At 40.5% G+C, this 23480-nt stretch overlaps 1 protein-coding gene across 3 annotated transcripts in view; it reads right to left on the reverse strand.

The window, feature by feature from the left end:
- Positions 1 to 23480, reverse strand: part of UGGT2 (UDP-glucose glycoprotein glucosyltransferase 2) — an 80701-nt gene that overhangs the window by 53383 nt on the left and 3838 nt on the right. For 2 of the 3 annotated variants that reach the window (XM_082218545.1, XM_082218547.1), the window contains exons 2-10: positions 23083 to 23165; positions 20407 to 20537; positions 18280 to 18392; positions 15173 to 15347; positions 12818 to 12914; positions 12282 to 12354; positions 9374 to 9474; positions 5182 to 5281; positions 3391 to 3451 (exon numbers count right to left, since the gene is read on the reverse strand). In XM_082218545.1, coding sequence (XP_082074671.1) covers positions 3391 to 3451; positions 5182 to 5281; positions 9374 to 9474; positions 12282 to 12354; positions 12818 to 12914; positions 15173 to 15347; positions 18280 to 18392; positions 20407 to 20537; positions 23083 to 23165 — 934 coding nt within the window. Of the gene's footprint in view, positions 1 to 3390; positions 3452 to 5181; positions 5282 to 9373; positions 9475 to 12281; positions 12355 to 12817; positions 12915 to 15172; positions 15348 to 18279; positions 18393 to 20406; positions 20538 to 23082; positions 23166 to 23480 lie in introns of those variants that run through there. The other variant, XM_082218546.1, reaches the window with a different exon arrangement.

The raw sequence follows: 23480 nt of genomic DNA on the forward strand, positions 1-23480 counted from the left end.
AGGCACTCCACAAAAAGCCCTTGCAGCCTGACTTGCAGGGTCGCAATTTTCCTGAAAACCCAATGTCATCTGATTCACTTGAAAATGGTGCCAGACACCTGCAAATTGGCTCCTGCAACGTTTGGCAGTGCAAACTGCATGTTTAACGGTAGGCCATAAAATGAGCTCTTGGCGCCCTGACCCGCAGGGGTCACGGTTTCGCCAAAATGTTGTCTGATTCATGAAATTTTGTTTTATTACTTCTCTTCAAAATTATGTTTGAATTCTCTGATGTAGTAAGTTTAAAATACAGAGAACCAACTTACACACACACACACAAAATACCCCAATAGAACAATTTCTGCAAGTATATTAGACTCCTATCTACTCAAACATTCCTTTGGATGTAACACTTGAGACAGAAAGACTCAAAAGTTCTTCTGTTAGGTAACAGGATTTTCCAAAAGAGAGCAACTGGCATCAAAATGTATTCAGGTCTATTTTAAGAGCTATTTAACTACCAGTACTTGATACCATTTTACACTGCGTTTGTGCAGCTGCTGCAGTCTAATAAAAATGAGTAATCTGCAGTAAGGCAAAAAAAAGAGAAAGAGAGAGGAAAAAAGAGGAAAGAGGAAAACTTAAATAGGAATTCACTATAAGATGCTTATTAAAAAGATCAAATGGCTCAAATAAAAAAAATAGCTCCAGGGCTTTAAAAGAAGTATTTGTTTTAGATCAACCACGTAAAAGTGTCAGGAAAGCATGAAAAACACTGTGCTATTTAATAGTGATTTTCACGGGCATGAAGTTCAGTACTGCTTTGAAGCATCTACAAAATGAAATTTATAGCCTGATGCTAAGCATCTTTACTCAGAAAATAATAAGCCCCACTGAATTCAATGGGACTTACTTCTTATAACCAAGCTTAGAACTGAAGTCTGGATCAAATATTCCCCTTCTATGAGTGGATTTTGCCTAGTTTGGGTATTTTTGAAAGACTATTCTGAAAACCAGTAATGCCAGCAGTGTAAAAGAGAAACATCTTAGCACAACCCATTCTGAAGCAGTCTCAGTAGAGTGATCAGAAATCCCAAATAAAAAATAAATAGTTGCCAGCAGAATATAGAGCAGTAGCTATGTTAGTTTCTTCCAGAAAACACAAAGAGTTTTGTTGCGGCACCTTCTAGGTTAGCAGATTTATCAGGGCATAATGAATCAATAAGTGGGTTCTAGCTGGTGAATTTTTTTCACCACGATAAATCTGTTAGCCTATAAGGTGTCAAAGCCTCCTTGAGAGTATTCAGACGTAAAAGCTAAATGCCGAGAAGAAGCAGGCAGGCATCTTGGGCTTGTATTGTCCCCTCTTCCCTTTGCAGATGACAATCTTTCAGTCAGAGTTTAACAAAATTTGTTTGAATCTGGAAATCTATGGGTTCCTACCAACCCCAGGCTGGAATTTTCTAATGTTGGGTACATCTTTATTCGCACAAGATGCAGAGAGAGCTGCTAAGCTTGGGCAGCTTTAAAAGAAGATTAGACACATTCATGGAGGTTAAGGTTACCAACTGTGATAGCTATGCTATGTCCTGCCTCCTCGGTCAGACGCAGAATGCCTCTGTATACCACAAAGTGGGAAGAGTGCTGCTGAACTCGGGTCCCATTGGTGCATTTCCCATATGCATCTGTTTGGCCACTGTGAGAACAGAATGCTGGAGCTCTGGGCCTTTCGCCAACAATAAGAGGTCTTACCAAGATTTATTCAATAATTCACAGAGAACGATGAAGGAATGCAGCTGTCCCTAAATTGGAATTGCTCCAACTGAGCTCCTCCCCCTCCCCCTCCCTTCCTAGCAACAGCACTTCCCCTGACAGTGGCCGCCGGGGGCTAATTGTCTCTTGAGTCCTTTGCTCTTCCACTTTCAGTGCACGCCAAGTTCTGGGACAAGGGGGGTCAAAACTGCTCTCCAGTGATAACGTGTCAGCTGGCTGCTCTGTCTCTGTCCCTTTCTCTTTTCCCAACACCTCCCAACTCTTCTGTTCACCTATCTCTGACTTGTGACCTTCCTCAAACCACGGCTGTGATTCAATACAACCTTCCTCTTCTCTGGGAAGTTCAGGAGGGAGGGGAGGTCTCCACCATTCCTCCTCAGTCTTATCCCCCTCAGTCCAGTCCCCAACACCCAGCTGGGCTTTTACGTTATTATCAGGATACGGCATGCAAGCCTGAGGCTCATACCTGCACAATCTTGCAGCACGAAACCATAATTTGGCACATGGGTGGGGAACCTGCCGACCTCCCAGCTGTTGTTGGACGACTGCAGTTCCCATCAACCCTGACCAGTGGCCATATTGGCTGGGGCTGATAGAATCCAACAACAACACATGGATTGATTTTTTGCAAGATATAGTTTCCACGAGGGAGGTAGGGAGGAAGAAAAGTGCAGACCTAGCAGCAGATAGGTAGTGTTGGATAAAAAGGGTGGGTCTTTCTGACAAGTTTATCAAAATGGATAAGGGACCCTCCAAAAGCACAGAGATAATTTTGAGGACCTGAAGTTGTCTACATGTTATGCACAGAGAAAGGGGGGGGTAAGACCTTGCAGTTGGCCCATAACCTAACTCTGCCCGCATCACTGGTACCGCACCCTTGACATCCACAAGTTCCTCAAATAAAGGGTGGTCAAGGAATTTAATAAATAAATAAAATTCTTTACACCTCTGTGAGTAGCAAATCAAGCATATTTTATATAAATCAGGGAAGAGCGGAAAGAAGTGTCAATGAGTGTCTGATCCACTATACATATAAGAAAATGAATCCTGAACAAAGCAATCTTCACAAACATGGGGCTGTTTGGAATGGGACAGTAGAGTAGCTGAAGATTACTGACTTGATCTAGGATGATAGGGGTGAAGCTGAGGAAGGAGGATTATATTTTAAAACATACACTGAAGAACATAGATCTCAAATGACCCATGCGTTAAGGGAAATATAATTCTGCAATACATTAAAATACATTATCGACAGAGCAAATTATCCTGCATGCAGACATTTGGGTACTGAACTGATTTATGTTCAACTCCAGTGGTCAATTAAAGCAGCTTAGTTCAGAGTTAAAGCTCAAGCCCTGAAGGTAACATCTGAACATTAATGGTCTAAGTTTCATCGCTCACTGTAGCTGGAAGGGCTGCTCAGCAAATCAGGCCATGCCATGCAATATTTGAGCAGAAGGTGTCATGAGAAGCTAAGGACTGCAACTGATGAGCAAGTCCACATTTAGAAATTCTGCTGCTTACATTTTTAAGTTACATCATAATACGTTTATCTCCCAGCATTGTATAATATATGCATCTCTTGACACAGTATAATCAATTGCATTATTTTGTATAATAAAAAGAACAGTAACAAACCTGTTGATTTTCCTTTATTTCTTTCCGCATTTGCAGGTTCACTAACACTTTGGTCAGGGATCTGAAAAAGTCAGAGATCATGAACTGTTCTGTGTTTCGGCATTTCCCCCACCTATTCTGAGGGAATAAAGTACTCCATAGGCAAAGTTTTGCATGCAATGATATCCCCTCAATATATCCCCTCTAACACCCAACCACAATGAAACAACTGGTTTAAGCTAACCAATTTGTAGTTAACTTCTGAACTGGAAACTACAATTAGCTTGAGCTATGGTTTCTTAAACTAGGCTTTTCCCTCTGTGGCAGGTGAGGGCATGTTCAAAGCAGATGTCCACTCTCAATTTCTTGCTATCTAGTAAGACCTGTAAACTTTTCTTCTAAAGTAAAATGACTATTAAAGATTTTTAGAAAATACTTTTGATAGACAGTGTGGTACTTGACTTAAGCATCATTTTCAACAGTTGTTATATGCTCAAATACAAATTTTATGCAAGATGTATTCAAACAGGAACAAAGAAAAGTTATTCAAGTTTCTGCCAGACGACAGAAATTACTGCTCGTGTCTAACATCAACCATGCACTCTCATCTCCGCCTTATTCTGTCTAAGGGTTGTCACAATAGTTCAGAAACTACAGCCAGCTGTGCCTTGCAATGTCAAATAAGTATGGGATTGTATTGGGGATTCAAGGCATCGCAGACTGTAACAATAGTGTATTGTTTGATAGAACAGTAGGGAAAGAAATTTGGCTTTTGTAGCAGAGGGAGACCCACAGGGTTGTTGTAAGGGTAAACGAGATAAGAACTGTAAAGCATTTTATCCACGAAAAACGCTATAAAAAGTTCACTTACAATCATGACAATGTCTGCTAATGAAGGAAATCTCGACATGATACCAGTTGTATAAACACTGGAAAGCTAGCTTCGCTGCTCTTATGAGTAATCTCTTGGTATAGAAAGATGACAAAGAACTGCCTATTATTGTGGCATGAATGATCATGGCTATGTTTCTTAATTTGACAACTTGCACCCAATGGGCCATTTAAGACTTAGCATTTGGATTTACATACTGGATCCTTCCATCTGTTGAATTCTATTAACTGTTGTTTAGGCTTGTTAAAAACCACTTTCCTGGTCACATGATTCTTATCAACTTCAAGGCAAGATGTGGGGTAGATCCTGATTTTCTTTATTGACATAGACAACTTACATAGATATATGACAGCAGTCAGGCTAGCAACTTTTGTAGAGTTTATTGGAAGGCTACTCTAGCATATTGTAGTGGACAACAGTGCTGAACTTAGACTGGAGAGACCAGGCTAAAATTCCACTTGGTCAGAAAGCTCAACTCAGACCAGTCACTTTCTACCTCCTAGGGTTGGTGAATGAATAAAATGAAAGAAAGTCACATCTGCTGCCCTAATAACTTTGGAAGAAGGGTGGGATAAAAATGTAAATAAAGTTTCAAAAGAAACTCTCAAAATCCAGACATTCATTAATATGCAGTGGTACTTCGGTTTACGAACTTAATCCGTTCCAGAAGTCTTAAACGAACTTAATCCGTTCCAGAAGTCTTAAACCAAAACCATTCTTAAACCAAGGCGCACTTTCCCTAATGAGGCCTCCCGTCACCGGTGCCCTTCCACCGTTCGGATTCCGTTCTTAGACTGAGGTAAAGTTCTCAAACCAAGACACTATTTCCGATTTTGCGGAGTATGTACACCAAATTGTTCTTAAACCGGACTGTTCTTAAACCGAGGTACCACTGTAATTGGAAATAACATTAGCCTTACCTGGCCTTGACTGGGAAGTTCTGTGCTATGTCCTTCATGACTTTTAATGCATTATAAGCGGGCACAGAGAGAATTCTAGAGGCTGCTTGCAAACTAATGTCTACAAGAAAACAAAGCATTCACTGAAGAACCCTAGGTATGGATTTAAAACATTTGTTAATAGCAAAACCTGTCTGGCTTTAATTAACTTGAAGGTCAATGTTTATCTAACGATCAGCTACAGTTATGTTGGCAGGTAGAATTTAGGGAGAGAAGGGAAGAGGTAATCCTAGGGTCAACTCCCAATTCCTTGACTATGGTCACATGCCTGGAGCATATATATGTTGACTAGACAGGGGTATATAAGTGACAACTGTAAATAGAATTATATTCATCATTAGCCAATCAGGTCATTTGCACACACTGTTAATAAAAGCAACAAGGTAAGCCACAAGGTAAATATATAAAAAATACATTAATTCATCGTAACATATGATTAAAAACTGTACCATTTCAACTACTCTTTGACACATCTTATCGTCTGAAATGGTAAGTGACTTCCACTGCCCTAAAGCCAATTTAAAAAATGCCGCAGTCTTATTTCTATACACATTTTCCACAAATGCACTCAGAGGCTACTATGATAGTACACAGCCGTGATGCAAGTTATAATTGTCACCATGACCAGAGATAGTAAACAGTCTGAACTATACTACAGATGCAGCTGTAATTAAATAATTTCCTTAGGTGTAAGATGCGGCAGCAGGTTAAGCTTGTTTTGTCTGATGATGTTTCAAAGGCTCTAGTCAGAAAATTATACCGCTTATGAATGAGCTGCAGGCTTGCACATACGCTGCTGCCCTTTCCGACTCCTGTTTAGTGCTGACCCCCAATTTACTTCAGAGCAGCAAGGGTTGGTACTTGCTCTTCCAACCTAACCACAGTTTGTCATGATATTTGAACTGGCAAACTACAGAGTGTGCTGTACACACGTCAGGTGTGTACTTTGGCAATCTTTGTTAACATGGCGTCCTGAGCGAGCCCAAAACGTGGAACCCCAAAATGGATCTTCACAATTATGGATCTTCTCAATTTTGTGCCTCCGTGGCTCAGTACCCTGTGTGGGGCAACTGCCTGCACCACCCTAACTCAGACGCGGCACATGTCTTGTTTCCAGTTCTCCAAATGGTTTGTAGCAATGTCTGAACTTAGCCACTGAACTATTTGTAATATTCAGTTATATACATTCCAATAGTTTTACAGTCATTTTAACATTTCAAAATTCGACTTCCTTCTTCCTCTTTCTGCGGTTCCTTAAATTTATATTCATCATTTCCTGCATATACTGAATTAACTAATTTTTTTATTCAACTACTTTAATTATTTACTCTTATGAAACTGCAGGTTATTACAATAATCCTGCCAATGTCCTTCTCTGTTTACAATTTTTTTGTACATATCCAATACACAATTTCCATTCTTTTATAAAAAGTTTGTAGTTTTGATGTCTTATTTTTCTGGTAAGTTTTGCCATTTCTGCATAATCCATGAGTTTCTGTATCCAGTTCTTTCCTCGGGTCTTCTTCTTTCCATTTTGGGGCCAACAACATTCTTGACGCTGCAGTCGCATACATAAATCTTACCACTGAACTGCTTTTACTTCTACTCGCATTTCTGATCGTTCAAACCTCAACTGCATGCATCTGTCAGGACTGCTTGTATGTTTTGTTTTGATTTGATTTGATCGGAGTGCAGAAAACGCCTAGAATTCAAGCTTTCTGAAAATTTAAACTTTCCAGAACAAGTTTCCTGATAGCCTTGAAACTGTTCTGCCAGCTGTTGCTGAAACGCAGCATAGGTGCGACACCAAATTTCCAACAGTTGGGGGAGAAGTTTCAGACTCCAATTTAATTTCTTGCCACTCTCCATGAATACTAAAAATCAGAGTAAGTTAGGCAAAATAGTATTGATTATTCAAAAGCAGCATAAAAAGGGGGGTGCTCAATTTGCGTTATTTATACAGGTTATAGAATTCAGCTTATTATAGCACAGATTTTGGAACACTGGAAAACAGGAATAATAACTATAGAGGAAACACAGTAATAGCTATATTGCCCAGTTTCAAAAGGTTTCATTAAATTTATATTCCATCTATTTTGTTTGAACCTAGTGTCTTATAACAAACAAATCTAATTCAACTAATAATCATGAGTAGCACAAGGCTATTCTCCTCTCTGCAATGCAGTCAATGTTGGCCTTTAGTAGAGCTACAATCCTATACCCACTTACTTGGGAGTAATCCGCCCTAAACTCAATAGGACTTACTTCTGAGTAGACATGCATAATGCTATAAGACCCAGGGAAAGCAATGGAACTTAATTTAGTTACAACTAACTAATTCTCATTAACTTGTTTATTTATTTCCAAAAAGGATATCCTATATGTAACATAAAAGCATACAAGAAACTGTTACCAATAATGCTGAAAGGGGAAAAGGCATCATATCGTGCTACTTTTACAGTATTATGAAAAAAAGCCTAATCTTCCACAAGCTTCATGGTCAATTTCCCTCATCCTCAACATATCATAGATATGACGAAATAGCTTTTAAAGTAGTATTATGGCTTTTATTTTGCAATGATAACACTTCATGGCCTACTCCTGTGCCGCATTAATAGAAACAGTAAAGATAAATTGTACCACAATGATTTCAGCCACACAAGATCCTCCTGCAGGTCATCAGGATAGGAAGATTTAACATCTTTCCCTTCCCTCCGCCTCTCTGAAGAGCTTTATGTGCACTTTGTTCATCTGATGCAGCAGTTTACCAATAAAATCTAAAACTGTTTAGTTAAAAATAGATTCACAGAAGAGAACAATAGATGCTTCTTGGTGTTTCATCCTGTCAATGAAGCCAGGACAAATGTTTTGAGTCTGACCATATATTAATCTCTTGATTTATTTCTGAAAACTTAAGAAAAGCTACAAGGATCTGATCAGAGAACCAAAATGTGCGGCGGCTGCTGAAAGTAGCAGCTGCGTGTCTAGTTCCCCAGCCCCACCCAAGTCGGTTATATGAAGGGAGCCTGAAAAAACCCATTGCACGTTGATGCTAGGACATAAATTCTGAAGTACAGAAGCGCATATTGACAGCCTTCCATAGCTACACTCCACTGAGTTAAAAAATTCAGGCAGCTTTCTTGATCTACTATGACACATGTACACCTCAAAGATTAGTAGACATGGCATAATACCCAACTTAATGGGATCTGATGCCGATCCTAGAATACTGGGCTGGCAGAAAGTGGTGCGCCGCTTAACCTGGAATCACTTGCCTGATCAGCCATGAGGCAGGAGTACAATCTTATGCATGGTTACCTGGGAGTAAGTGCTACTAAATTCAGCCGAGTTTGTTTCTAACGGCATAGGATCAGCCTGCTAAAACACACTGAGCTTTAACAAAAGTCCAACCTTTAGCTTTTGATCAGCCATGCTCACCATTTTACAAAAAGGTGTTACCATTTAAACTGCTGACACGAAGCAAGAACCGCAAAGAAAGGAAACAAAAATTGAAAGCCTCGTTATCATCTCATTCGCTTGCCAGAGGCATGAGAACAGAGGCAGTGGTGGGTGGGTGGGTGAGTGGGGGGATTGTATCTGGTGCTCCAGCAGAGCATGTCATTGTTCCCAAAAAAATGCCCCAGAGATTAATTCCTCCACATTTCCTGTTCCACTGCACCACTTAGAACTAGGCGTAACATCTAGAATGGTCCCTCAGGTTTTCAGCATGATACTTTCATAACACTAGCAAATTACCATTATCATTGGGAGATCAACACAGCTCGCTGAAAATGTATTCCATGAAAATGTAGTTCTGGGAGATACTCCTTAAGCAACACAGCAAAAGAAGCATACCAGATATCCAGATTCTGAATACAATGGCTAATCTGGAGCCTGTGTGAGCAAGGGATTCACATTTTATTTTATTTTTTAGCACGGATGATAAAAGTTATGTGTGCACAGCAGTTATTTCCCAATGTACACCTCGAGAATTTTTTTCTCAGAAGAGCCTTCCCAAAAACCAACAACCCCTTTGCACATACAAGGTTTGTAAACATTACACTGATGTCAATATAACTGGTGCAAATACACTGCCATTCATTCTTCCACTGTATTACACCAAAAAACAAACAACTAGTATAAAGGTTATTACCTGACAATTCCCAAACCTTCAAAGGCTCTGTATCATCACTACTTTCAATCAGGTATTTCCTCAGCTCTTGAAGATTGTCTTTGAGGTCAGGATAGTTCTGCCTGGATTTTATGAAACATAAACCAAGTCAATACTACACAACACTTGTAGGAGCTTATAATTCGGTTGGCGTAAAGACCAATGATAAACGTTCGAAAATTGTAGTTTTAATGTTTCTCGTAACCCAGAAGGGGGAACTTATTAATGCTACTGTCCCGCACAACCAAAGTTTGAAGACGGGGTTCAAAGCAAAGTTTCAATCGCTGATTACCATTAACCATGGTTAGCAACCATAGGAGCCAACTCCAAATAAATGTCGTACCATATAGGCCAAAGTTGTTAAGCTTTTTGAAAAACTCCAAATAAATGAAGTCATTAGCTACTTTTGGGGAAAGTCCGATATGAGCTGCCATGTGCCTGGGTTTTCCAGGACATTTTAACCAATTCTCGGAAATACTACCCAGGAAATTATGGATGTGTGGCAGCCCTATGTTGCGGAACCGGATAATGGCGCTTTTGTAGGCCAACTGACCTTCCAGTTGGCCGCTCCCTTCCATTAGGCATGGGACTTTTAGGCTGCAAATCCTCTCTCTTCCCCTCTCCCAGCCCACAGCTTTACAGTGCAGCAAAGCCACCAGCACACTTGCAGCCCTGCCACATATGGTTGCCAAGGTGGAAGGTGGGGGGGGGGGGGGCAGAAAAGTCGCTGTGCCAGCCTGGAGCTGGCATAGCATTCATAGGCCTGATGCTGTCACACAATGACTGTGAAACCAGCTCAGGATCCGACAGATATGGGCCAGCTCAGCCCCTCCTCACAATCACCCAGGAGGCTGGTTTAGCTGGGAGAGCTTGGCTGGTCCCTTCACCCAATTCAGCTCACCCTCCCAAGCCTGGTACAAAGGAATGATCTCCCATGTAGTAGTACCTCCCTTTCTATAGATATTAGGCAGAACTCTTGCATAATTCAAGTTATCATTCAAGTTATAATAGTTATACAATTATTTATCATAATATTCAAAGCAGATTAAGGAACACTGAAAAACAAAACATTGAGAGCTGTAAATCAAATTTTCTCCCCTAAGTTTTATATATAACAGATAACAGGGTCACTTATATTTCAAAATTGATATTTCCAGTCCAATGCAGGGCCTTTATGTTAGCCCAACTGAACATTTCCCCCTCAGCTTTTGTCAGGGGCAGATATGCAAACATCCCCAGAAACAATAGACATTGTGGATGTTTTTGGAACGTGCTGGACACAGTAGAACATATTCTTTTCTACTGCCCATTGTACAACCAGCTACGCAAATGAATGCTACCCCCTTTTTTGGGGGTAGTCTTCATGGCACAATGAAAATATCAGATTCTATCTGTTTAATATTAACCCGCAAGTAACTGCAAGAGTGGCTGAGTTTTTATCAATAGTATCTCTGGTTAATGGCACTATTTAGTGGGAAGAAAGTCCAATGAAAATCCTCATTATTACATATTTTTACATGGCTATTTATTTGTATATATTTTAAAATTTTGTACATAGATGTTTTATGATGACCTATATTTGTAACGCCTAATAAAGGTTTGGCGAAGTAAGATATTAGGCACCACCAGTATTAAACACCACCAGTAATGGTCTTTAGACTTTTGCTGATATCCTTTTTTTGTTTAAGCAGGCTTTCTCTAATACGTGACTCAGCCGTTTATTACTCATTTAGGAAATTTATTTCAACGTCTATATTTGATGTGTTCTATTTTTGTATTTATTTAAAGTATTTTTAATCCACTCTACATCCTAAAAGGCTCCTAGGGCAGTTAGCAAACGTCAGTGATAGTTGTGTAATAAAATATGAAGACATTTTTAGTTTGTGGTTTATTTTCATTACAGTTTATCTTCATAAAGGATAAATATGAGCTTGGAATTAATAGGCTACACCCACAAAAACCAATAAATGGTGCCTAATTTTCTATAAACGTATCTATTTTTGTTGATTTTCCTTAGTTCTTAATAAAGGATGTTGATTGAGCCATGGCCACTGGACCCTGCCTCTTAACCATCCATTTCACCATATTAGGTATTTTAGGTATTGTGACCAGCATTTAGTAAAAATGGCAGCTGTTATCATATAAGGAGCTGATTTTTTACGTTAATGCAAAACGTAAGCCACCCAGAGTAGCTAGGGCAACCTAGTCAGATGGGTGGCATATATATGATACAATTACTAATAGAAATGAAATGAAATGAAATGGAAATAGCATTGCTGTTGCTATGTGTGCAGGTTCTGCTTCCGGAATTCCTGGTTCAAGGTCCAGAGTATTTTATAGGATGTAATGGTGTACATGATGTGATGAAGTATGGTAGCTTTTGGTTTCAATCAAAAATGTGCTATTGTATGAAATAGGGACATGCTGAGCAAAGGTGCAATTTTCTTCTTCCTCATGTTTGTTACTTTCCTCTCGGGGATATTTTATGATATATAAAGCATTTACCAGCACAAAAGGTGTTTTATCCTAACTGAAAATAAAAAAGATGTGCTTATGTAAGTAAACAAGCATAGTGTTATTATCCTCATATGGTCAAATCACATGCCTTTTTAAAAAGATAAAATATATTTATTTGCACAGCAGGAAAATGTCTGTGTGCATCCATTGTTCAACGGAAGCATGATCTTAAAACAATTGCAATATGGTCAAAAGTAACATTTCAACATCATTTGCATACATCAAGACATTTGTAACTACCAGTTTAAATTAACTTCATAAAACAGGTAAAATTTCAAAAGATGATTTTGCAACAGATCTTATTCAAGCACTAAAAACACAAGTTTATAAAAGCAAGCATGACAGTATGGAATTATAATTAACATAAACTCACTTTAATGTGTCAAAAAGAAAGCCCTGGACTTCACTTTCCTCATTGGCTCCTTCTGCTGTTATATTATTTGTAGCTAAACAAAACACATGTACAAAAATATTACAATATATTTTCTTTCTAGAACTGATTACAATTACTAGTTTTTCTATCAAAGAAACTAACTCACTGCCTAAAATGAGAGGAAGAAAGAAATTAAGACAGGTTCTCAAATAGATGACAAAGGAGGAAGATCAGGTTTGGCATACAGTTAGAAAATAGGAGTTTTCCATTCCATCAACAAAAAAATTACAGATGTACATTTCTGTATTGATTCTCAACGCCTGTGGCTACTTTTGCCATATCCCACAAAATGCAATCACAACCAACGGTGTGTGTCAGGAAAACAAATACTGGGTGAATTACTGACCCAATAAGACATTTTCCATTAACTTCAATGGGGCAATGTAGAAGATTACTGCCTTCAAAATTCTAGACACTGCCAAATATTTTGTGATGATAATGTCTCTAGTAATACCACACACCGGAGAAAAATGTACCTTTGGTCTGAGAGTCATCTACCGCTTTGTATTCTGTACTCTTTACTGCAAGTTCCACACCATATCCAGACAAATACATCTTCTCGGAGCTAGGTTTCTGCTCGAGTACATCATTTCGAAAAGAACAGAAGGGAGGAATGTTAAGTACTGCCATTTCTAAATAAGTTCTAAACTTAGATTTACTTGATTTACTTGAGAGTAAATCACATTTAAATCTGAGTAAACATACACAAGATCAGGATTATACTTTAGAAATAATTGCCCGTTAAGGCTGCAATCCTATACCCACTTCCCTGATCGCAATCCCCATACAATTCAGAGGGACTTACCGTATTTTTCACCCTATAGGACGCACTTTTTCCCCTCCAAAAATGAAGGGGAAATGTGTGTGCGTCCCATGGGGCAAATACAGGCTTTCGCCAAAGCTTGGAGAGCAAGAGGGGTCGGTGCGCACTGACCCCTCTCGCTCTCCAGGCTTCAGGAAGCTATCCGCAGCCTGCGGATAGCAGCCTGCTGCACAGCGCGCAGGACGCCCTGAAGCAGAGCGCCCCGCGAGCCGGGCAGACATCCGCAGCCTGGGGAGCCCTGCGGGAGTTCCCAGAGGGCTCCCTAGGCTGCGGATAGCAGCCTGCTGCACGGCGTGCGGGGCGCCCTGAAGCAGAGCGCCCCGCGCGCCGGGCAGACATCAGGCAGCCCCACAAGCTCGGGGGATAGCGGGGAGGTGCAGCGCCGCCATCCCGCTGTTCCCCGACCTGGTTTGGAGGCTGGCGCTGGGGACAAGCGCGCTTCTCCCCAGCACCAGCCCCACAAGCTCGGGGGACAGCAGGGAGGCAGAGCGCCGCCATCCCGCTGTTCCCCGACCTGGTTTGGAGGCTGGCGCTGGGGACAAGCGCGCTTCTCCCCAGCACCAGCCCCACAAGCTCGGGGGACAGCAGGGAGGCAGAGCGCCGCCATCCCGCTGTTTCCCGACCTGGTTTGGATTCCCCGACCTCGTTGGGGGGGGGGAATAAAGGGGGAATTGTTTTCCTTTATTCCCCCCCCAAAAAAAACCTAGGTGCATCCTATGGGCCGGTGCGTCCTATGGGACGAAAAATACGGTACGTCATATAGCATTGTACTGTGAGTTGTAGCAGGCATTAGACAAGAACTATGGATTTTAATCATTCTGTTTCTAAAATTAATAGAGGCCTCCATTCGGAAAGAATACCTTCTATTGGCAGAGAACCTTCTCAGTAGTGACACCCATCCTGTGGAATGCCCTCGCATCAGATGTCAAAGAAATAAACAACTAACTGACTTTTAAAAGATATCTGAAGGCAACCCTTTTTAGGGAAGTTTTTAATGTCTGATGTTTTATTGTGTTTTTAATTTTCTGTTGGGAGCCACCCAGAGTGGCTGGGGAAAACCCAGCCAGATGGACGGGGTACAAATTATTATTAATATCATTATCATCATCATAAAGTTAGGGTCAGATTATTTTTTTGAACTTCGGACACTGCACTAATCCATGCACACTTTCTTTGGTCTCTGCTCCACAGAGTTTTCATCACCAGCCTAGTTGACTTCAATTAAAAAAACAACAACGACTTCACATCAGAGTTAGGCCTTGTGACTGAATGTCAGGATCCAATTAATGCAATATTAACTTGGAGGATGCTTGATGCGGTATATGCATGTGGTTTGCAGTCTGTGCTTGTACAGGGGAAGAATTCTGACATACTGTAAATAACATTCTGGAGGAAGTGCTTCACTAATAGGGCAAACAGATGCAAAAGAAGACAGTAGTTTAATAGCTGTGCAGAAGTGGGAGCTGTAGCAGATGTTTTATAATATGAAAGGCACAGGAACCCTGTCCTCTTTTGAATCTGGCCACCCACAATGGGAACTTAAAAACAATGGGGGTGAAGGAAAAATGATCATTTTCAATAAAACGCCACCTGTTACTTTCCTTACAACATCCTTTTAGAATGTTTTATCATTTTACTGTTGTTAGCCGCTCTGAGCCCAGCTTCGGCTGGGGAGGGTGGGATATAAATAAAAGTTGTTGTTATTATTATTATTATTGTTACTAGATATATCAGTTCTCCGGTGGCTGACTGTAGGCTCATCTGAAGCCAGTCATTTTCCTGTTAATTTCAATGTACTGTGTTATATCTGAAGGAATATATAGGAAACCCATAAGTATGGCACAAGGCCAAAAGCCCCAGTGTTCCCCTTTTGTGGCAAACTGTGGCTGAAAAGCTTTGAAACTGACAACAAAGTATGCAACAACGGGGCTTCGTGGACATTTGGAAAGGTTTAAACATACTTTAATTCAATTGCAGTTAACTATATCCCTTCTGCACACACACTTACCTGGACAAAATGTCGAAGAACGTAAACAATTTCCTCTTTTTGTGCTTGTTCAGACAAAACTTTGTGAAATGTAGCGAAGTCTTTTGTACCCATTTCGGCATAAAGGATCACTACTGGGCCGGTCTCATTAAGCGTAGGGAATTTATGATCTCCTTTGAACAGATATGGCTTGGGCCTTGGATTAAGAACAAATAATTTGTCAATTTAAAAGGAATCACTTAATTTGAGCGTGTCAGGATGGGAGAGACTTCACTGCCTGGTTACTGAACAATTGACAAAAGTATGTAACACAATCCAATATATCTTTACTCAGAAGTAAAACCCACTTTGTCCAATGGGGCTTCCTCTCAGATAAGGAAGTACCATATAGGACAGGTATCCCCAAACTCAGCCCTCCAGCTATTTTGGGACTACAACTCCCATCATCCCTAGCTAACAGGACCAGTGGTCAGGGATGATAGGAACTGTAGTCCCAAAACAGCTGAAGGGACAAGTTTGGGGGTGCCTGATATAGGATTTCAGACTAAGATAAGGACATCACAGTAGCTAAAACTGGTTGCAGAGCAAGCTAAGTTAGTTTCCAGCTGAAGATGCAACTCAGCATCAGCCATTTTATCAAGACACAGATTAAAAAGCTACACAGCTGCAAGCACAAAGCACTGAATGCTATTTTAATTATCCAGCACATGCAGACTTTTTATTTAGTACCGTTCATGGTAGCTATTAGACCAAAGGGAATGCAATCACTAAAGATGACATGGGTAGTTCACGATCTAGTTGAATTTATGCTTTGTTTCATGAAAAAGTAGCAATACTCTCACCATGACCAGAAGTCAAAACATACATGTAGCTTCATCCCATTCTGGTGGAACTTACTCCTATGCAAGCCAAAATCCTATGCATAATGTGTACGCCTTGTAAACAACAAGAATTTGTTGACTATGAGAATTTAATGACTTTGCAATCCTGTGCCATTTTAAACTATGTGTAGTTTGTTAATCTCACAATTTATGGGCTAATTCTGCTAGCAGGATATCCACAGAGAGCAGAGCAAGGTGGGGGGAACAAGCCACAAGGTTCATTTTCATAGCATACACAGTGCTTCTATCCTACCAAAGTAACTAAAGTTTAAGGGACACTAGGGGTAATGTTCCTTACAACATGCTGAAGTTCAGCCAAAGAAATCTAGGCATGCATATGCTTTGAAGTCTGTATCAGTTCTCATCAATTATATGTAGGCTGGCAGACAATGGGATCAAACACCATTGTCTTCAGATCTGGGGAAAGATCAGAAGGGCTGAAATAATGCACCTAATCACTGCAGCCAAAGTAGCCTTCAAATGTTGCAAGCAAGTAGAGAGCCAGAAGCCAGTGCATATCAAGGTCACTTTTTGTGTGTGTGCACGTGCAAATGTATATCATGTATATCTATGGATTGCATTCAATATTACATTCTATTCAGAGGATGGTTACAGAAATTAATGGACATGGCTAAGGTTTGACTGAAATGGTCTACTCTGTGTAGGACTTAGCTGGATATTGTTGGTGGAAAATATATATAGAAAGGATAATTTATGGATGCCAAGATCCAAATTTGGGGCAAGTACTCTGTGGTGAGAGAACCCCAGCAGAGATTTAATGTCACAAAATATGCAGCAAAGCAAAGCATGGAAATATAAGCTGTTAGACCTTTAAAAGTGAGTTCCAAAATTTCCGTTCCAGCATAGGAATGGACCACACGTTTATAAGTTAAAAACTGGTTTACTTACAAACTCTTCAAAGGTTAGGTCCATGTGCTTTTCCAGACATCAGTCAGAAGTTGCACAGGCAGTGAAAGTTAGCTTACAAAGTGGTGAAAGTTCCTAAATTACTGTAAAGCAGGGGTCTGCAACCCGCGGCTCCGGAGCCGAATGTGGCTCTTTTACACCTTTGCCGCGGCTCCGGGGCGGATACTAGCGAGGGGAGGAGGCGCATTGTGCGCCCCGACACTCCCCACTGTGGCGGGCGCTGTACTGGCTGTGACGTCGCATGGGGGCGGTGCGTGCGTTAGTCACGCACCGTCCCGACGTCACCTTCCCGCCCGCTGTCAGATCGCGGCTCCGGAGATATATTTGTTTTAAATGTCGCAATGGTTTTGCGGCTCCCAGTTTGTTTTTTCTTCGAAAACGGGTCCAAGTGGCTCTTTTTGTCTTAAAGGTTGCAGACCCCTGCTGTAAAGGAACTCAGGAGTGGCTGGTGAGAACCATGTGGCTGAGCTGGAACAACCAGCTCAAACCTCTTTACACACAGAGCTTCTCAGAAAGATCTCCTCCCAAGGTAAGGGGAAGTGCATTAATTTGACTTATGCATGTTGGTTATATGAGGCTGGTTTCAAACTAGCCTGGTTTTCCATAACGCATCTGTTAATGTCATATCAGCCACATTCTGTCTCAATGTGCGTGATAATGTGCGTGGTAATCCCACAGGTATAATCCTGTATCCATATAATCTGTGTCAGAACCACACACGTGACCACTTGGGTCAGAGAAAAGTTAGTCAGCTAGTTTGAAAATTGCCAAATTTCATTAGCGGCAGGGAGCAGGCACTAGACAGCCTGGCTAATATTTCTAAATGAGAAGGTGCAATGTGTAGTATCTCACAGAAACATCTTACTTCTCTCGTGGTTTTAAAAGCTCCACCAATCTTTAAAAAAGAAAATAATAGCTGTTATGTGGCAATCCCACACAGTTCCATGGGCAGAACTCAACACTCTCTTGCAGAATCAGAGAATCAGAACTCTTGGAGTGTCAGGGGAAGCCACCTGATAGGATGAAGGTGGCAGCAGACCAAGAAATGGAGCTCATCATGCAAGAAATGGAGCTGAACTGACATGCACTGCCTGAAATGTAAAATTCATATGGAAGAAGGATTGCAGACAATCACTTCTCCCAGGCGCCTGAGATAAAGCAACAGCTGCAACTCAAAGTGGCATCTTTGACCAACATGTATCATTGAGTCCCAATATCCAGGTACAAAGGTAAATGTGTGCTGCCAAAACAAATAAAAATGTGATGCTGTGGAACAAAAGCTTTAAGAACTGTTCGTTCAAAATAGCTCACTATATTTACCTTGTAGCAGCTTTCTTCAGAAGCTTCCAAATTTCATTAGTCTTACAGGTGCTCTTCCCATGGATAACCACAAATGCACTGCAACCTTTCGGTGGCGGCTCATCAGCTGCAATCTAATATTTCAACAATTACACTCAACCCAGCTGGTGTAATTGCATTTCATCCTAAAAGTAATGCACCTTCCTTTGATTAAAACAGCTCATCAGCTGCTATCACATTGTGCGTCTAAGTACCAAGTATGTGAGGAGAAAATAATGAAAAGATTGGAGCCCTACAAGTAACACCAATGTATCCTATCTCAGAATGCCCACCATTAACAGTTATTTGGATGTTTTAGAAATCAATTTTCTTTTTTTATTAAGATAACAAAACACACCTTTTTTGGAAATAACAGAAGTAAACAGGGAAGCTATCATCTTTTCTCACATTTCCCAACTCCAGTTGAGGTCAAAATACATAATCTTTGGACAGTTTTAATACAAACTTTTGCAGAAACATGTGCCTACTTCACATGACAGGGACACCCTTTATTAAACTAGTTTATAAAGTATAAGCTGATTTTATAAAATTGCCGATAGGCAAATTCATAGTTACCATGTCTATTCTTCTACTTCCAAAAATACCCTCAGAAATACCGACTTTAAGATCAGACTCAGCTTTGGTGTCAACAGCAATAGGATACAGCTTCCTTTTTCACATCAGTAAGTGCAAGTTTGCAGCATTTTCTGTTGAGCCAGGTGAGTTGTTTGACCATATTTTGTTTTAACTAACTATAGTTGGGGTGGGGAGAGAGTCTCCCATTTAGACATTACAGGGAATTTGTTAGTTCTAAAGCACATGTGGACAACCTGTAATCTAGGGGGCTGAACTCTGCACACACCCCATTAGTGGGCAGAAATGAAGAAATGAACTGGGACACCATGTGTTTATTATAATACAGAGTCTTCCTGGATCACTCATTGTTGTCTTACACACATAACATTAAGCCAAACCATGGCTTACTGCAAATGGGCAGGCTCCCAGAGAGGAGATCATGGAAGCTTTTCTTCTCCAAAGTTGTTTTGCCAATGTACTAAGCTGTGCTTTGGCTTAGCATGACATCCAAATCCATGCTTGTGGTTTAGCTTTCACATCCAAACCACAAACTCCTAGGTCTTTGTTTGCAGCTTGCAGTTTGTCTTGCAAGAGACTTGGGTCAACACAGCACAATATCATAATGACAAGGAGGAGCAAAGCAGCCATTATGTCCTCTTTGGGAGCCATGGTTTCGCTCAGCACTACATGCAAGCCAGGCCAGTATCTCTATGGCATGGGACTGATTTGAGATTTGCTTCTGCGTTCACACTGAACTATATACTGCAGATGGATATCACCTGAAGAGGTCATATGTATGTAAAGCAAATAGTGTTTTTCTCCAGACCAGTCCTCCCAATATCAACAACACTACAGTGGTACCTCGCAAGACGAATGCCTCGCAAGACGGAAAACTCGCAAAACGAAAGGGTTTTTGGTTTTTTGAGTTGCTTCGCAAGACGATTTTCCCTATGGGCTTGCTTCGCAAGACGGAAACGTCTTGCAAGTTTGTTTCCTTTTTCTTAAAACCGTTAATACAGTTGCGACTTGACTTCGAGGAGCAACTCATAGCACGCGGTGTGGTAGCCTTTTTTGAGGTTTTTGAAGACTTTGGTGATTTTTGAAGCTTTTCCAAAACTTTTCCGACACCGTGCTTCGCAAGATGAAAAAAACCGCAAAACGAAAAAACTTGCGGAACGAATTAATTTCGTCTTGCGAGGCACCACTGTACTAGAGATTAAGGGCTGCTTTGAAGACCACCACCACTTGGATGCTACTGTAAATCCATCCCTCTGGTCTTTTTTCCCTTCCATGCAGCACTACAGTTCTACAGCAGCTTAGCACGCAGACCATCACGCTACCACAAAACATTTTGGAAGGGAGGGTTGCAGCAGCATGAAGAAAGCATTCTTAGCCATGCTGCAAGCTTCTGCAAGAGAACGGCTTGCAGTATGACAACAGCCACAATGAGGAGCCATTTTTGAAAGCCCCTCTTTAGCAAGTGAACCAAAGCCATATCCAGATTCCTAGCTTGTACCAGCCCATTTTACACACCTGCTGAAACATCTGAATGGTTGGGGAATGTGCTCGTAAGGAAAGAGAAAATTTCAAAAGATTAATCTGCACATTTGAAAGGAATTGTCCGGCTTTCTTCAGGATTAAGTTGTAATAAGAATGCTCCGAGACTGTATTAAAAAAGGAAAAGAAATACAAGTGAGATGTTAACATCTAGTCCCCAAAATCACTGAATTACAATTACGTGTTAGCAAATAAAAATATCTGGAATATAGAAAGTTGTAGGATTTCAGATGATTGGCCAATTCTAAAATTTTTATTAATACAAAGTACAATTTCTCTAGTTGGGGGCTTACAAATTAAACATAAAACATGCTATTAAGTGTCCATCAAAGGGCAGGTATATTGACTTGTGAACTGGTTTCTCTTGCCAATCTGAAAAGAGTGGTGCAGAAGTTGAACCATACATCAGAGAGCATTACTATGTATTAATCACTAACCATTTTACCAAATAAAATGGCCCAAGCTAAGGTAAATGCCTGAAATCCTATGAACTAACAAGCAAAAAGTGCTGTGTTGTTGAAAAAGCGAAGAGGAAAATGGAGGAAGACAAGACAGACAGTGCTGTGGAAAAGGAAAAAATAAAGTAGTACTAGTACAGATAAACAAAAGACAGAAAACAGGTTGCTATTCCACTGAGTGGTTATGCATATAATTTTCTTTTAACAAACAGCAATTACGGCTGCCATCCTAACTGAACACCTGGGCAAGTCCCCAAGGACTAAAGATTATAAAGACAACAATTCTGTAACAACCATATTTAATGGCAGCCAGCTTGTGTGGCAGTTTGATTGGGGTTGGGTGGAAATATTTTAATTCACCATAACACGTAAGTATGGAGACAAGAGGACCAGCTGTGGCACCTTGTTCCCTTCCTCTTAGTGCTTGGGACAGCGAAAAACTCTCCAGTCCCAGGAGATGGGGAGTGACCAAGGAGGAACAATGACCTAAAGAGAACAGTATGCAACTCTAGGACCATATCATGATGTGATTCGCACTTAATGTTAAGCTACAGTTTATTAGATCATTTGAATCCATAGCAGCAGCCTAACCATGGTTTATTAAACATGAACAAACCTCACCTGTAAGCCATGGTGTGCTGCTGGTTTATAAATCTTGATGTGCACTAACCATAGTTTAGAGTTATGCACAAACCTGTACAAAGCAAACATCAGAAGGTGTAGACGCCCCCTTCTGTGGAATTTTTTTTCTTCTTCTTAATTTAATGGAAGCCACCATGGGCATTTAAAGGAGGAATATAAATCCCCAAAACAAACAAAATGTTGTGATGTGCCCAAATGACTGGACACAATTAAAATTAGCATGCAATGTTTGATTCACTGCTACATCTAAACTTGGAGAACATTGTTTTAGCTAATTAGTAAATAAGAATCTGAAACTATTGTTTGATTCTTGTTTGTTCTCAGTAGCAAGCGTTTAAGCAAATCACTTTTCTCCAAGTTTGAAGGTAATGGGGAACTATGGTTTGTTACAAACAGAAACAAAACCTTCCAGTCGCCTCCTTTGATGTGCTGCAGAAAAGAGCTCTGGGTTATTATAGATACAAAAATGCTGTACCTACACATTTATCAGTAACTTCATGTGGTGAACGGAAAAGAGGATATGACATTATGAAATTGCCAAGTGGCAAGGCTCACTCATAAGGCCAAAATCAAGACCCTCCTTCATGCTGCTTCCCCTCCCCACCAACAAATGTTGGGATGCTTAAATCAGAAATCTTTTTTAAAAGATCTCTGATAGCTAAGAAGATGGTACAGAATATAAATAAGGATGGGGGGGCATGAAAAAGGTTTGGGCAAATATTTTAAAAAGCCATTGCTTGCTTATTTATTTATTTATTTACTTACTTACTTACTTACTTACTACATCTACATACCACTTTGTAAGGCATAATCACCTACAGAATCCATGAAAACCACATTAACACCCCTAAAAATTGAGCAACAGCAATTCCAATATCATGATGAATAAGAGAGACTGAAATAAAAATATTCTGATTTTTTTCTTCTTCTTAGAACAGGAGGCCCTACATATCTGCTGAGGAAATAAGTTTCAGAGGTACAGACCCACCACTGAAAAGGACCTGTCCATGCTATCCATCAGTCTAATCCGTGGCTGACTGCAAAGTCCAGGTATCAGCCAGGGCAAGGCAGCCTACTTTATGCAGTGGATTTTTGGAAGGGAGGATATCATTCTGATTTTCTGCTTCAGGCATCAACATGTCTTGGACTGTCTCAACGTTCTTATTTTAATGTGAAGAAACCAGAAAGTGAACCGCTACTAAGGACAGGTTGCAGAATACACTGTGCATTTAAAGTGACTCTCCAGATGTTGTTGGACTATTTTCCTATAACATATTTTATTGCTTAATATAATCAAATCTCTAAGTGGTTTGCATAAAAAAGAATAAAAATTTCCTAAAACACAACTTAAAGGCAAGATTTTTTAAAACCCCACAGCTCCCATCAGCTCCAGTAATAGTCAAGGATGGTGGGAGAGTTGTAAACCAACAACAACTGGCGAGTCCCAGGTTAACCACTCCTGGTTGAAAGCATGCACACTATTAACACTATTACACAGTACAATTTACAGAAAAGTCTGCCAGTCTGGATACACACAACAAACACAACTTACCTCCTTTCCTGTATAGTGTTAATTCTTTCACCGTTTCCAAAAACTGCCAGAATTGCTCATTGCCTTCTTCTGCAATGAATTCACTGTTAAAAATGTGTGTAATAATTCATCCATTAGTATAACTCATAAGACACAAAAAACCATTTTGAGAAGAAGCCCAAGTGAGCGATCCTATACACAAGCAGCTGGCAAATAGCAGGCCTGGCATCAGTTAAGCTGGTGCAAAAATTACACCGGATCCAAACACCATTCAGGAACGGGGCTTCTGCTAGCAGAGCCCGCCTAAACCTGGCAGAGGGGGAACAAGTCTTTAAAATTGTGTTTGAATTACACTACTCTTTTTCCTGGTTTAATTTACCCCAGGTTGCCAGGACACGTAACTGAGCTAAATGGGCTTA

This window comes from Podarcis vaucheri (assembly GCF_965113315.1).
Source record: "Podarcis vaucheri genome assembly, chromosome: 4".
Taxonomy (NCBI): Eukaryota; Metazoa; Chordata; class Lepidosauria; order Squamata; family Lacertidae; genus Podarcis; species Podarcis vaucheri.